The sequence below is a fragment of the Notolepis coatsorum genome (assembly GCF_963971535.1).
Source record: "Notolepis coatsorum genome assembly, chromosome: 9".
NCBI lineage: Eukaryota > Metazoa > Chordata > Actinopteri > Aulopiformes > Paralepididae > Notolepis > Notolepis coatsorum.
The window spans coordinates 78,403,568-78,420,176 of NC_140173.1; the positions used below are offsets into that span (position 1 = coordinate 78,403,568).

Below are 16,609 nucleotides of genomic sequence, written 5' to 3' on the forward strand. Positions count from 1 at the left end.
GTCTATGATAGCTTTGTCCAGCACCTGCAGTGCACTCTTCCAGTCAGCCCTGTCTGAGTGAATGTGGAACAGCAGGCTAGAGATGGCTGCTTGCAGTGTCAGGTCACCCTCGCCTATACACAAACAAACACGCACGCACGCAAACACACGTATTGCACACGCATATACACGGCCACACAAAGCAGCAACGAAATGCACACAAATGGATTAACGAGAGATACATTTATCTGATTTCCAAAATAAAATAAGAGCACATCGGTCAGTTTGCCGTGTATAATATTGCAAGTACATAAGAATGTGAATAGCCATACTGGAAAGTAAATTCCAGTTACTTCAAAGCTTAGCTCAAAACTAGTGCATCGCAGAGGATGCAACATCGTCCATGACCTTGACTAATTGCATCATAGATAACAGCAAAAACGCCTCTTGGGTATCTGACCCATCAAATGACCCAAAGCTTTCATGTCATGCACACTGCCATATGGTAAGCTCTACAAAGAAATATACTGCCAGCATTTGAAGTTCCTTCCAGCACTCACTTGAGGCTTGAGGCTGAGAGCTCCCTGGAGATATTACACTCAGGCCTGCCAAGCCCTTCATTTTGCCCTGTGCCTACCAGAGAAGAGAGAATGATTAACACTTCAGTGCCCACAGGGCAAACATTAATATGGGAGAAAGAGGTCCGGTGTGGATATATATACTGTATATAACGGTAAAGTGAGAGGACACCGACGTACAGCACTGTATATTCTATGTAAACAATATACAACCTGGTCATGCAGCTACATGTAACATATATTCACACATTTGTATCCTTGGCGCTGAGGCGAGACAGAACATTCAGAATCTTCTCCAGGGCCTCTTGGAGCTGCCTTCTCTCTGCCTGGGTTTCTGTTAGTGGCAGGCAGGAGTTCCAGAAGTGCCCAGCCGCAGCCACACACAGCCCTGGGTTCTCAGCCTTCTCCGCATAGCTGAGGAGGAGGAGAAGAGAGAGCAATGAACTTCTCCACAAAATAATCAAATAAACCCGTGGCAACCGTCTTAACTTCCCAAGCCCCGTTCAGAGGTTTGGGAAACACACCAGGGCAATGCAAATGACCAAACAAGAGCGCAGTACCTCACACTGGACACAAGCACTTTCAGAGCTTCTCGGTAGCTGTGTGGATCCCCGTTAAACTTGTGCACCATGCTCAGACCCCTGTAACAGGACGTGCTGCTCAGCATCTCATCCACTGCTGATGAGTCATACCTGTAGGAGGAAGTTAGTGAGGTATCAATCTGTCAATCCATCAATCAAAATGTGTGTGCAATTCTGTGGGCAAATGTTTTATCTGACCATTTTGTAACGTTACTTTTATCTGTAATGTCTATGTGTTTATTTTGAAACTTTGTGTTGCTGCTATTCTTGGTAAAATAAAGGCTAAATAAAATTAAAAATTAAAAATCTAATTCAATAGTCTTGTAGTAAAAAAAACAGCTGCAAAGCATGTTCGCATAGATTAAACTGCTAGGGGGGGGGGGGGCGAACCACGAGTGAACTTGTGAGTGAGTTAGTTATAAAGATAGTGAGGCATTGCTCACTGTTCCAGATTAACTGCAATGATTTGCTTTGGGCACTAGGTGTCATTTGTACCATGCAAAAAGCCCAACCATCCCCACTTGAGTCGCTCCAATAACAAAGCACAACTATTCACATCAAATGCAGTCCCCCCAGACTTAAAAAAAAAAAAAAAAAAAAAAAAAAGGATCAAGCAAAAGTGACTAGGAAACAATGTATCTATTAGGGCTGCTCGATTATGGCAAAAGGTGCGCTGCATTTACAACACAAGACAAAATGAGAGCAACGCGGCATGCGGCACGATAACCGTTCTATCTCGATTATCTTGCTTTCATGATCGTGAGAAGCCAAAATCGCAATCGCAATTGATATCGATCGCCGAAAAATCGCCAAAGCCCTAGTATCTATGCTGGCGTTCTGTGTGTGTGTGTGTTTAAGTGTGAGGCCCTCTCTTACAGAGCACACGGCATGGTCTTGAGCCTGGTAGCAGCGGCGTCCTCCAGCTCCAGAGCCCTGTGGGAGCAGGACAGGACCAGGCTGTGATCGTTGGCGTGGTAGCAGAAAGCCACCAGCTGGCTCCACACCTGCATCTCGACCACGGCATCACTCCAGGAGCAGTCGGTGGCCATGCCTACCAGCTAGGTGAGAGAGGGGGCGGGAGAGGAGGAGGAGGGGAGAAGGATGAGGGGAGAGGAAGGGCGAGGGGAGAGGAAGGGCAATGTTGGAGGGATGGACAGAGGGGAGGAAGGGAGAAAGGGAGGATTTTTGTGCAAGGTGTCCAAAATCCCAAAATGTCGGCATCCTTCGGCGCTAACGATGCGTGATAATTGAGGGAGACATTTTTCTGTGCCACAGTTGCAGACACTGACACAGCCCGATACAACAGAGACTCTGAGGGGCTAGTGGGTCCTCCTGGCATCTGTTCCACGCCGTCTGGCTCACAAGTAGAGCCGGAATGCACAAACACACACACACACACACACACACACAGGGTTACATACTGTGGAGAGGCTGGGAACAGAGAATTCCATCTGTCCGGGGTTGCTGTTGCATCGGAGCATCTCTACCCCGACCAGCACACGCGTCATGGCCGACACAGGCCCATTATTACACTGTGGGGGAACAAACAAACAGAACACAGAATATTTCCAACTGGCTTTCACTGCAGTGCTACAATGAACGCACAATAGCTACTCAGAATTGCAGGTATTTATATATATTTGCTTGTAAATTATACATGTAGGCTATGTAGAGTGCAATTGCTATGCATTACACGTTCCAAATATAGAGATGCACTTGCAGATGCTGACTTCCTGTTACATGGTCGATATATGATGTATCGCTTGCGATGGGTAGAGATGAGTCCCATTCATAAATGCACTGGTTCATTTGCATGGAGAGAAGCAACCGTTTCCATTTTACAGTGCCTCCTCTACAGCCAAGCACATCACAGTTACTAATGTAGCGCCGTCCCCGAGTCCACCAGTCATGGGAGATAGATTAATTGCATTATTCATGTAATTGACAAACTGTGTAGCTGTTAGTGCTCCAATCTTAACCCTTTCACTACCACACTACAGAAGGTTAACTATGATAGTAAAGGGTTAACCTTCTGTAGTGTGGTAGTGAAAGGGTTAACCATTTGTCATGTGGCAGTGAAAGGGTTAACCTTATGTATTGTCACAGTGAAAGGGTTAACCATTTGGTAGTGCGGCAGTGAAAGGGTTAAGTGTTGGTGTTTATTATGTGTCTGTGTGTGTGTGTGTGTGTGTGTGTGTGTGTGTGTGTGTGTGTGTGTGTGTGTGTGTGTGTGTGTGTGTGTGTGTGTGTGTGTGTGTGTGTGTGTGTGTGTGTGTGTGTGTGTGTGTGTGTGTGTGTGTGTGTGTGTGTGTGTGTGTGTGTGTGTGTGTGTGTGTGTGTGTGTGTGTGTGTGTGTGTGTGTGTGTGTGTGTGAGAGATCTGGGGTGTTTTCTTTTGTAATCTGCTGTACCAAGCAGCCCATTTCAATGCCTCTATATAGGCATTGACTATTTATGACCCTCTGTTTTGATCCGACTAGAGAGGATGACCTTACTTGGCTTCACCTTGGGTGTTTTCCATGGCCTATGTCTTTCGTTCCATCTCATTGTATGTTTTATATATTATTATCTTGTAAAATGTTCAATAAAATAGCCAGCATTCCAAAGTCGCCTTTGTGTTTGTGTGTTCCAGAAGCAGTGAGGCAGATAATCAGAAGTAATCACATGTGCACACAGACACACACGCACACACACACATTATGAAAGCACATGCGCACATGCAGGAAGGGGGAGAGAGAGAGAGAGAGAGAGAGAGAGAGAGAGAGAGAGAGGAGGAATAACATGCAGGAGGTTTGAGAATGATGAGATGGAAATGAGTAGAGCAAGGCCCGATATATAGACCACCTTCACTGGGATGTGTTCACTGGGGGCTACAGTGGCTAAGGAGGTAGAGCCGTAATTCGGAGGTTCCCGGTTCGATTCCCAATCCTCCCGGGCAGCGTGTCGATGTGTCCTTGAGCAAGACACTTAACCCCTAATTGCTCCCGATGAGCAGGTTACCTTGCATGGTTGCCTCCGCCGTCGGTGTGTGAATGTGTGAGTGAATGGGTAAGTGTGAGTAACAAATTGTAAAGCGCTTTGGATAAAAGCGCTATATAAAAAAGCAGCCATTTACCATTTACCATGTGTTGAAAGTGCTGATGAACAATTTAATAAAGAACCTGATGGGTCCATACAGGTTGAAGTGAAACTAATTGAACCCTTGCACTACACTCTTTAACTTACCATTTTTAGATAATAAAGTTTGAAAACATTGTCCCCCTGAGGACTTAAAACTAGGGCTGTCAGTTTATCGCGTTAATTAGATTAATTACACAGCAAATTATCACGTTATGAAAATTAACTCAAAATTAATAACAAAAAAAGATAAATATTATTTATAATATTTTTTTTAATCTCATTCATTCCATAAGAAAGTAGAATACACATTTACAGATTTTTTTTTTTTAATATGGTCCATTTGTATGTTCTTGGTATCTGATTCTAGGGACATCTATGGATCTCAGGGAATGTATTCCCAGTGTCAGAAATACTGTGTCTGTTACTAGGCTTGAGTAAATTGTAATGCACCAAATGAGAATATCAATACATTTTTTTTTTTATCTTTGACTGTGAATAACACCATGCTTAAATTGACCAGACATGAAAAATCTAAGCAAATTAATAGATGGAAGATGATTAAACAGAAGGTTTTGTAGATACAGTACTGAATTCTGCCATCCGGACACATGACATTTGAAATATGATTATAGAATATAGAATATCAGGCATAAAATGGTTATGCGATTAAAATCTGATTAATTAGATTAATTAATTACAAATCCTGTAATTAATTAGAAAAAATGTATTAATCGCCTGACAGCACTACTTAAAACAGACATAATATGGTTCTTCATCTGAGGAACACACTTCAATAAATATCTGAAATACATAATAAGAAAAAAATATATGTATAACCTTCATACTGTCGTCTACTATCATGCACTTTTGCACTAAATAATCTTCATTGCCTATACTACCTACTATTTTGTCTCTACTACTATGCACTCAACACTGCAGCGCTCAAGTTTCAACACTGATGTTACTCGGCTGAAAGAGTTGTCCCCTTCCTACTGACTGCGTACAGAACTTGTAAGTCGCTTTACATAATAATAATAATAATAATAATAATAATAATAATAATAATAATAATAATAATAATAATAATAATAATAATAATAATAATAATAATAATAATAATAATAATAATAATAATAATAATAATGGATTGGATTTATATAGCGCTCTTCTCTGACTCAGAGCGCTTCACAGAGTCCATTATTCGTTCATACACAGTCATACCAGTGGTGGTAAGCTACAATTGCAGCCAGAGCTGCCTAGATAAAAGAGTTAGCTAAATGACAAGATGTCAAATGTAAAATGTAAATGTACTCAATTGGCAACTCAGAGAGGATGGTGTGTTTTGTGAGATTGGGTTGAAGTGCAGGAGTGGCATGGAGGTGAAAGCAGGGGAAGTGAAAGAAAGCAGGATTACAAGGATTGGTAAGTGGTGGCTGAAAACGGTGTATTTGTGTCAAAACAGAGCATCAAAATGAATAAGGCTAGGAAAACATCAGGTTCAGCCTTTTTTTTGCCTTAAGGGAAAAAGCCCCATTAAAAGGTGTTATTTCTGCCAATCGATCGGGATGTTGGGATGCTCAAGGCCTCTGGACGTGTTTGTGAAGCAGGTTTGTGTGGAGAAGCAGTTGAATGTGTGAACTACTGTGGAGGTGCATGCAAGGCGAGGTCTCTGGAATGCCCAGGGAAAGCCCAGGAAATTGAGGTAAACAGAGCAAACGTTTGTAAAGTGAGTTTGTCAGCGGGGTCTTTTAAGGTTTTTGGGCTGTATTTCATGTAAAAACATTTACTGTTAGTTAGCCATATTAGCATTTAGCTAATAATATGAGACATGATCAATGAATTGGTGTTGTCGCCATCGCGTTTGTTAGACCCCCATATGGACTTGTTTGATAATCAGAAGACATTTTATCATGTTATGCCGATACGTTATGCCAAATGTTTGCTTATTAAATAGATTGTTGCATTCTATAATATAATAATACAAAAGTTTCATTACCTCTCTGCACCCTTTCCCAGGGTTAAGGCACTGAGATCCCACCCCCATTGTTACGTGAACCTGGATACAGATTCACAGGGCAGTGAGATCCCACCGCTGTCACCAATGTAACCGAGTGGATTTGAACCTGGGACCATAGGATCCACAAGCGGCCGCTCTAACGAGCTGAGCTAAAGGGTCAAACCTGTTAGCAGATGCTGGTTGACTGCGACCGACTCATCCGTAGTTTACATGGTTAATTGCTCCGGGGAAGAAGAAGAAGAGCATAGAAGTGATAGTGACCGCAGCTAAAAAAAATACCTAAGAGTGAAGGACTTTTCAGCAGAAGTGGAGGAAATACCATTTTTATACTAGAGAAGTGTTGTTTTCTTTGTTTTGATAATTAGAGAGTATTTTGTGGAGGAAGCAACTGATACTGTTATCCGTATCCCTTCACGGTGCGTTATAAGTGTGTCTTATCAAGAGGTAGGTGCAGTGGCGGCTGGTGAATATTATTCTAGGTGGGGCGGTGCCATATTCAATCAGTTTCAGTAACTACAGAACAGTATATATTGAGGCTGAGACTCACTTATTTTGCTGCCGTTAGAACATCACGTAAGAATTGGAAGAGCCGTCGCGTGTCGCACTAACCCTTCGAGAAGCTTTGTGGTCCGGGCTTGAACTTTCCATAAATGTGTCCATATAAATCCATTTAGTTAGATCCAACACTGTCTGAATGTATCTTGTGATTATTATCAATTTCCGATGACGACAACAACTATTAGTTAGGGATGTCCGATATTATCGGCCGACCGATATTATCGGCCGATATCGGCAGTAAAATGTGATATCGGAAAATATCGTTATCGGTAAAAAAAAAAAAAAAAAAAAAAAATGTTTTAACATTTATTTAACCTTTATTTACCCAGGCAAGCAAGTAAGAACCAATTCTTATTTTATTTATTGTCAAAAGTATGCATGTTGGTTTAAAATGTTCATTTTTACTTTTTTAATGATCATATTTTGCACAGATAATGCTTACATTTAGAAAGCCTTTTGAATGCATCCAGTGAAATTATTAGTTACCTGAAATTATTCGGTTTTTTGGGGGGGGAAACCCTGCATATATCGGTATCGGTTGATATCGGTATCGGTATCGGAAATTGGAGTTGGACAATATCGGAATATCGGTATCGGTAAAAAAGCCAATATCGAGCATCCCTACTATTAGTGTTTGTTATTTCCTGGTTGACGTGATTCGGGAAGTGATGTCACACGAATGCCACACTCAGCTAATAGAGTGAATAGACAATTCGACAATGACTCTGCTTGGGGCACTAAATAAATCGCCCTTTAGGCATCATATTTGAAGACGCTGATTGGCTAAATTTAGTTGCTAGGTGCATTTATGTTGCCCTGTGCATTCAGTCAGTGGGGCGATATTTCTAGCGCCCCAGAAAAGATAGGGGATGAACAGGATGCACAATGATTTATATTTTATATATTACACGCTATTGTGCATTTTAAAACACAAATATACTTAAAATGAGTAATTATTATTTATTAAAAAAAAATTATTATATTTTTAGCTGTCAAAATCTACTCCAATCCAAAACCACTTTCCACCAGGGGGGGGGGGGGGGGGGGGGGGGGGCGGTGCCCTAGCGCCCTCTATGGACCAGCAGTCACTGGGTGGGTGGCAGCAATGCACAAGCTGTGTCTAGTCTGCCGGAAATGTATTAGAAGAAGAGAGACACGGAGGAGATAGCAGCGGTACACATATCGACTGCAAGGGAGAGGGAAGAATACAGAGACAGCACAGCAACCATACACACACACACACACACACAAACACAGAAGCGAACCGAGATACGGACACCACTTGTCGGGTACTCCGTCTGATGAGGTAATGTGAACATGCTTGCTAGCTAGCAACTTCTGCTAATGTTAGCTGGTTAGCACGCCTGCTCAATGACATCCGACGGTATGTTTCACACAAATTGCACAGGCCAGCAACTCCAATCTCTTCTTCAGTGAATTGGGAAAGTGCAAGCAGGAGGGAGGAGAGGGAAAGCGCAAGAGAAACAACAGATGACAAACAAATAGATTTTCCCATATTCTGCAAATTGATCTTACAAAATTACCAACCCAGTGTTTATAAAATAATAAAAATATCAATGCATATTTATGAAATATGCTGAAATGTCAAATGTGTTAAATTTCCCAGGAAATATCTTATATAATATATGAACAAGGCTAATAACGGCATAGCTTCCCGGTGCAATCTTTAGCTAGAACACACAAGTGTCATGGATGCAAAGCTTTCTTGCATAAAGTGAACTTACAAATGTTGCATAATGCTGCTAAGGTAACATTACGATACGTATGTTAGGTTAACAAACGTTGATAATGTTAGCTTGGCAAACGTAAGTTGCGAACATTGATAACCTTCCACAGGAGAAACCCAAGTCTCTGAGCAGATCTCGGCCTGCCTGTCCGACATGTCCGCTTGGATGACGACCAACCACCTCAAGCTGAACCTGAGCAAAACTTCCCGACTAAATCCTCCCCACTGACCAACTTTTCAATCACAGTGGAGAACGTAGCCGTGGCTCCGTCCTGGACCACAAAGAACCTCGGTGTGGTCATTGGCAACCGACTGAACTTCTCTGCTCACATCGCCTCAACAACCAGAACCTGCAGATTCTTCCTGAACAACGTGAGAAGGATCTGCACCTTTCTGACAAAAGAAGCCTCCCAACACCTCCTGCAATCTCACCTTGACTATTGTAATGCTCTGCTAGCTGGTTTAAATGGCTGCATTTTTTATATATATAGCGCTTTTATCCAAATCAGCTTACAATTTGTTCCTCACATTTTTACCCATTCACTCACACACCGACGGCGGAGGCAACCATGCAAGGTGCCAACCTGCTCATCGGGAGCAGTTAGGGCCTGTGTCGACCGGGGACGTGTTATGAGTTGTCAGCTCCTTTCTGTCATTCATTTCTATGCTACAGACGTGACGGGCACGCTCCTTTTCCCAGCGCCGCGCCTCGCGTTTTAGCGCTCTTGGCGGCCAGCGTTTTTGGGCGGAGCGCTCCCAGCGCCTAAAGTTGAAACTAGTTCAACTTTTGGAGAGGAGCGCCGCTCATCAAGGTAACTTTTTTCGACCGCCCAATCAACATCGAGGAAGTGGCGGAGCCGCGGCAGTCGCGAGACTCAGGAAAACGCTCTGAGCATGCATATTTTTGCTTTTCAAAGCGGTCCGCCTTGAAAAAAACATCCCCGGAGGACACAAAGCCTTAGGGGTTAAGTGTCTTGCTCAAGGACACTTCGACACGCTGCCCGGGAGGAGCGGGAATCAAACCGGGAACCTCCGGATAACCAGAAGACTGCTTTACCTATTAAGCCACTGTCGCCCCTAGCTTGTGTTTACTAGCTTGTGCCACCAAGGCCCTTCAATTCATACAGAGCGCAGCAGCCCACCTAATCTCCTGAATTCAGCCCACATCACCACACTTCTCAGAGAGCTGCACTGGCTTCCCATTGCTGCACAAATATTGACCTGGCATACTGTGCAATGAGGGGAACGACTCCATCCTACCTCTGGTCAATCGTCTCTAACTACACACCCTCAAGACCTGAGACCCACTCCTATTGGGCTACTGGGGGGTCATCAAAGTGAAGCAGGCTATTCTCTGTCCTTGCTCCACGATGGTGGAACAAACTTCCCACCACAGTCAGAACAGCTGAAACTCGCACAATGTTCTGCTGTCGACTAAAAGCACACCTCTTCAATCAATAATTGAAATAATAATAATAATTTATTTTAATAAAATAACCTGTCTTTTATTATTGTGCACTGTGGCAGATCTCACCCCCCTCTCATGGATCAAGTCAAGTCAAGAGTTTTATTTGTCACGGCATACAAGTATACAATGAAATGCGGGTGGTCTTGCCCGCAACGATGTGCAATACAGTAGTACAACATAATAGAATCCAATAAAACAACATTGTGCAATAAACAGGTAACATAGTATTTGTACATAAGTTATTTACAGAGCATGGAGGACATGCTAGGTCCTTTGGTAGTGCAATACACTGTTACTGTTGCTATACTATTTTTAAAGTGACCTTTCCTTTGTGGCCATAAGTGTGGGCGTGTGCAGCATGAGTGTGTGCTTGCTCATGTTAAAGTGGCTGCTAGTGTGCGAGCGTGTACAGCGTGCGTGTCGTGTGTGTGCTCATGTGTGCTTGTGTGTGGAGAGTTCAGTGTTCTGTGGCACTCAGTGTTCAGTGTTCAAGGCTCTGATGGCCTGGGGGAAGAAGCTGAGCCGAAGCCTCTCTGTCCTAGTAGCTGGGGTTCGCAGGCGTCTGCCTGACCTCAGCAGCTGGAACAGGCTGTTGTTGGGGTGGTGAGGGTCTTTCATTATTCTGCAGGCTCTGGATTTGCACCTCTTGTTGTATAGAGGTAGTGCAATACCCGTGGTACGCTCGGCAGAGTGCACCACTCTCTGTAGGGCCTTCTTGTCCTGTGCCGTGCTGTTTCCATACCAGGCAGTGATGTTTCCAGTCAAGATGCTCTCTACAGCTCCGGAGTAGAAGGACTGGAGTATCTTCCCAGATACTCTGAACTTCCTTAACTGTCTCAGGTGGTAGAGGCGCTGCTTCGCCTTTTTTACGACTGAGTCTATGAATATGTGAAGGTTGGGAGATACTTTTTCCACGGAAGGAGTAGAGTAAATTAGGTAGCTGATTAGTACTGATAGAACACACCTGCGCATCATTAGTCCACCCACATCTCACATGCACACGCCCAGACCCACACACTACAAAGCCACTAGGTTAGTTAGGAGTAAGTTGAGTGTTGGAGTGGTTGTTTAGTGAGAGAGAGAGATTGTATTATTGGGAGTTGTGAAGGTGAGACGTAGTGAGAGGAGAGGTGAAGGCGAGTAGGTGTTCATTGTGTACTGGACCCTGGACTGGCTGAGAAACCCCCTTGTGTACTGACCCTGGACCGGAAGACTACCCTGAATAGTGACCAATCCCTTTTTCTGTCGGCGAGCCTGTTTTGTGTTTTTGACCCTCGGACTGAATCACAACCATTATTTAGCTTTTTGTTTGTATTTGAACCGTGGCGAGTCTGAACCCCACCAGGCTCATCACAGTACTTTGCTACTATGTCTATTACTCCTTGCCATGCTAATATGTCTATACTACTATGCACTTGAAGTAGCATTGAAGTTCAACACTGTTTGATGAACAATACCACTTGCCCTTTGTTACCAGAGGTGTACCCATCCTATTAACTTGTTGAATCAGAAATGATAAATGTAAATGTAAATGTGAAGAGGACAGGACCACCTTGTGGCACTCCTTTAGTTATTGATAGAAATTCAGATTGGGCTGAACCCGACTTCACACAGTCGCTTATCAAACAAATAATCCCGAAACCAATCACTGAAACCAGATTGGTGTGGGCTTAGTACTGAGTTAGTTAAAAGAAAGGACTTAAATTGATTATTTTTCAAAAAACAACAGGGCTTTTGAGGTGATGAAATCACTGCGCCTGGGCAGCAGTGGTTCGGCAAAAAATTATTCTGAGAATATATCTGCTAAGAAAACGAAAATGTCAACAAAAAAAATCACGTGGTAAATACACAGGTCACAACATGTTTACATGAACGTTTTGGAGTTGTATTTGGAGTGTATTTTGTGACTGTTGGGAACTAGGCTACACTGGCACACCTACTTCCAGTGAATGACGCTAAGCTAGGATAACGGTGCGGCTGTTCCCTAAGCCTAATGCATGCACAGAGAAGAAAAGGGTATCTGCTTGTCTAACTCCAGGGTAGATGGCAAATAAGCTAATTTCCCCAAAAGTTGGCCTTCCTTTAAATATATGCATTAAATGCTTAAATGATAATTGGAGCTGCTAATTTTAGGAAAAAAATATCAAAATGATCCTCTTCAATAGAGGTCCTGGGATGCTAAATGTGACTGATGCTAAACAAAGCAGCTAGATGTGACTGATGGGCCAATCAGAGGGACCCGTGTGTATTATGCAATATTTCAGAGGAAGCCGATTGGATATCTGAAATGGCTTGATTTTGTTGATGTCCAGGGGGATAGAGATCAAAATGTCATATTTCTTACAGCTCTCACATTTGGGGTAATGTTACATGGGTTCTGTAAACCAATGCAATGACATTGAAAAACAAAATTTTCATTGTACTGTATCTTTAATAATTCAATAATAATCAAAAACTGAATGTTGGAGCTTGAAACAACAACACAAGCATGACTTTTTGAGATAAAAGCAACAAACAGACAGACAAAAAAACGGGGGTGAAAACATACAAACATTGAGACAGAGCAAGACAGCGGTCTCAGAAAGTATAATTTAAGAGGGTTATGTATTCTTAAAACATGTAAAAAGGTAAGAACTAATGTAAAAGCTAGATGTGTTTCTATTTTGGGAGTTAAATTATGGAATAGCCTTAGTGACGGGTTGAAGTTGTGTACTTCTCAGGGGAGATTTAAAAAAGCCTTACAGGATCAAATAATTAAGGAGTACAGTTTTGAGTAAAAACATCAAACATTTGTTTTTTTATTTCAAACTATTATATCTTGCAGCATATTTTAAGTTTTTCTTTCTTATATTAAAATATATTTAGTTTTTAAGGATTTGTAAGGGATAGGCAGAAATAAGCATGTGCTTCAGCTATTCCTTTTTTTCGTCGTTGATTTTGGATTTTGTGTGTGAGCTTGCCTTGAATATGTACATTTGTGAATTTTTTTTCTTTTTTCTTTTCCTTTTGTAAGTCCACACGGGTGTGTTTGATTTGTCTGTAAACAAGACCGAAAAATAAACTTAATTCATTCATTAATTCAGAAGGTATTCACTCCCCTTGACATATCTCATAGCTTGTAGTTTATAAAGCCTTATTACATAGGTATAGCCAAACAACTCTATTTTGTCAAATTGACAAAGTAATTATTAAGATTTATGCAAAGGAATATCATTTGAATAATAAATGCAGTATTTCCCATTAGTGGCTGCCTCGCCCAACTGATGGGAGGGGCCGCCCACTAATCAGTCCACCCACCAACAAGATTTGCAGTAGTGGGGCAGATAAGCTCAATGATTGTGCACTTTGTGATAGAAGCAAAACATTTGGAATGGCCTGCATCTGGTAGGCATGTCCAGAAGGGTTCATAGTAGGCTACCCCTTGGATGTCTTTGACCGTCCCCATTCACACTGCTCTCTTCACATGCTCCTCTGCCTTTGTTGGAGGGATTGACAGCACATTGTGCCTCTTCACAAACATCTTCTTCCTTGCCATGTCTTCTTCACATGTGCTGGTTTGGTCATAAAGAAGGATAACCAACCTCTCAATTGTGGCCATTACCTCTGGAAAGACTGCCCACACAGCCCACCCTGTCTTTTTCCCGCGCCCAGCAAAAATAACCTACACCTAGCCCGATCGTTCATCCAGTGCCATTTATTTCCTGTGCAATCTGTACACCATCGGGTAACTACATGAAAGTCATATAAAGCCCCATTACCCTTGGCTCGACTCTCCACTGGCACATCCTGTCAATTCATGTGCGGCTATCTAACTACATCTAAATATTAATTAGATGTGAGGCTTACATTAGATATAATTTAGGAAACTAAACTACACTACTGTACTAAATTATCAAGCAAGCAGACAAAGAAAGCAAAGCATTAAAGCAGAGTGTGTTTAGCTGACACTGAACCCCATGCTGAGTTTCACAGCAGTGATGTCGCCAGTGTGCCCTGGCTGTGCTTTGACATCCACTCTATTACATTTTCTGTACATATAGCCACATTAATTATTCTTAATTTAGCAGACTTGTGAGTTTATTGGACTTTGCTGTTATTATATTTGGAATTACAATTACAGTAATCGAAGCAACTTGATTGCAGTTACAATTCTAATAGCATTCATGGCCACCATCTTGAAAAATGTGTTATTCACATGACCTTTATAAGAACTATATATTGTTGATAAATTGAACTAATTGCACTACCAAATCCATCCCTGATAAGTAAACTGATCAGAAAAAGGTTGGCACTGGCAACTAACGGCAGCCATTTTGAAAAATCATGATGGCTCCATATCCAAATCTTTTTGGAATGCCTTTAGCTACATGTAGTCATGCTTCTATCACAAAATGCACAATTTAAATGATTTTTCCAGCTAAGCTGCTCTACTACAGGGATATATGCATACCCTAGCATTTAAAACAGCCTTACTGTTACAAAGGGTCAGATTAAACCGAATATATATATTTATTGCCTGAGATCCCATGTATAATATTTGTATATCGTTTGATATCCCTTGTATATTCTTTGTACATATACACAGAATATCCCTTTACCTGGTACAGGACAGACCATAATATTCGTTCTCCTATTGGAAGCGATCCCCTAGGCGCCACGGCCATACCCCCAATGCCGAGTTCAAAGCCACCGCCAAGGCTTGTCTCAACATGCCCAGTTTTGCGCAGGAATACGAGACAGAAATGAGGTTGGCACTAGATTATTCACTGTACGTATAAATACGTTGCAGGTGGATACAGCAGTAGTCTTGTCTTATCCTAAAACGTTCGTTCAACGTATCGTTCGTTCCTTACAAGTTGAAGCCTTCATCACGAGTCAACGACCAAGTGAAGTGAGCAACTTTGCGTCTAAATAGAGCACTTATAACCGCGTGCGAATAGGATAGTAAAAGTGTCAGAGCCTAGTGAAATAACGTCAAGTTCGACCTAGTTAACGTGAAGTACCGTGCACAGGAGAATCTACACCGGTGAAAGCAGAGCCTTTTCCGGCTGGATTATATTGATTTTGGTACCGTGGTTGCTGGAGCAGAGAACTGTCTACCCGCTGCTGTGTGGGATTTACCCGTGAGGAGCATCACTCGAGCCCGTCTCTAGGAGAGGCTGGCTGGCTTTCACCTATGCTGTCGCGCATACTTGGATTATAGCTGCTGCTTTCGTCTGCCGATCAAGGGAGTAATGTACCGCCTCCCGTAGCTGGAGCTTATTGATTCCCCGTTGATCCAGACTTTTGCATTCGAACATTCCTCCCCCCTGCTGGCTTACAACCGGAGGGAACCCCCTTAGTATCTCCAGCTGACCTACTAGTGTACCATATATAATTCTTATGCTACCGGTGGTATTAATTATCTCCTGCGTAATATGCTCATGGACTTACGCTCTTGACCTATTCATGCACATTCTTCGCCTTACAAGCGCAACTCTCAATCTTGATAAGTAATGTAGGATAATCTTCGTGCTCTTCTAATAAATATTCTTCTAAACAGTATTTCTTGTGAAGCCGTGTTATTGTGGGGGTGTTCATCACATATACCTGTGTACTGTATGGCCAGTAGTAATGTACATAACGCAGTAGTGGTTTAATGATACCATACTTATTCAATACAGTCAGGGAATTGTACCCCTCAGTTACAATTGGTCCTTCGAGCCGGAGGGTAATTAGCGTAATATTAATATAATATTAATATTGACATGGCCAGCGGTGAACACTCCACAAACGGCTCTCCTAAACTAGAACGCCCGACGCACAGACGGCAGCCACCTTCTTACCTAGAGGACTACGCTGCCAGTCTACTACCTAGCTTTATAAAGAAGTTAAATACGGATAAAATAAATAAAGCGGATAGTCAAAGCATGTCAAACCCTACCGACCAGACGACCCTGCCAGTAGAGACCCCAGTGGGTTCTAACGAAACTGACCAAGCCCACGGGGGGGACCAGGGGGGACATGACATGACTACACCCCCAGACAATGACCACGGGACGGTCCCCGGAGAGCTCCAGGATAAAGAAAGCGCTCCAGGGACAGAACCCGACCCACTACCAGAAGAGAAGCGCGCCCAGGAGACGGACCTCGAGGCGCGCCCAGAGAACAGATCTCCAACGAGCACTGCCAGAAGCCGATCACCTCCGTCGGTGTCTTCCCCCAGCGAAGCGGACAAGATGCTGGCGCAGGCATTCATCGCCACCCTGGCAGCATCCACCGAACGCGATCGACTTCAAGCGCAACAGACGAGCGAGCGCGAACAAGCTGCAGACCAACGAGAGCGCCTTCACGCGCAACTCCAAGCGCAAGCCCTCAGTGAACGCGAACATTCTGCAACCGAGCGAGAGTGCTTCCAGGCGCAACAAAGGAGTGAAGACGACCGCATAAGACTGGAGACCAGACGCCTTCAGACGGAAGAGAACATTGAAAGAAGCCGCGCCGATGCACAGCACGCCGCCGCCAATGCACAGCGCGACGCCGCAAATGCACAGCTCCACGCCGCCCATGCCAGCGCCAATGC

At 43.1% G+C, this 16,609-nt stretch overlaps 1 protein-coding gene across 1 annotated transcript in view; it reads right to left on the reverse strand.

Moving 5' to 3' along the window:
- Positions 1 to 16,609, reverse strand: part of cfap46 (cilia and flagella associated protein 46) — a gene marked incomplete at both ends in the record, with an annotated part of 296,072 nt that overhangs the window by 149,411 nt on the left and 130,052 nt on the right. The window contains 4 exon segments of the mRNA XM_084321923.1: positions 804 to 971; positions 1,118 to 1,249; positions 2,015 to 2,196; positions 2,560 to 2,670. Coding sequence (XP_084178049.1) covers positions 804 to 971; positions 1,118 to 1,249; positions 2,015 to 2,196; positions 2,560 to 2,670 — 593 coding nt within the window.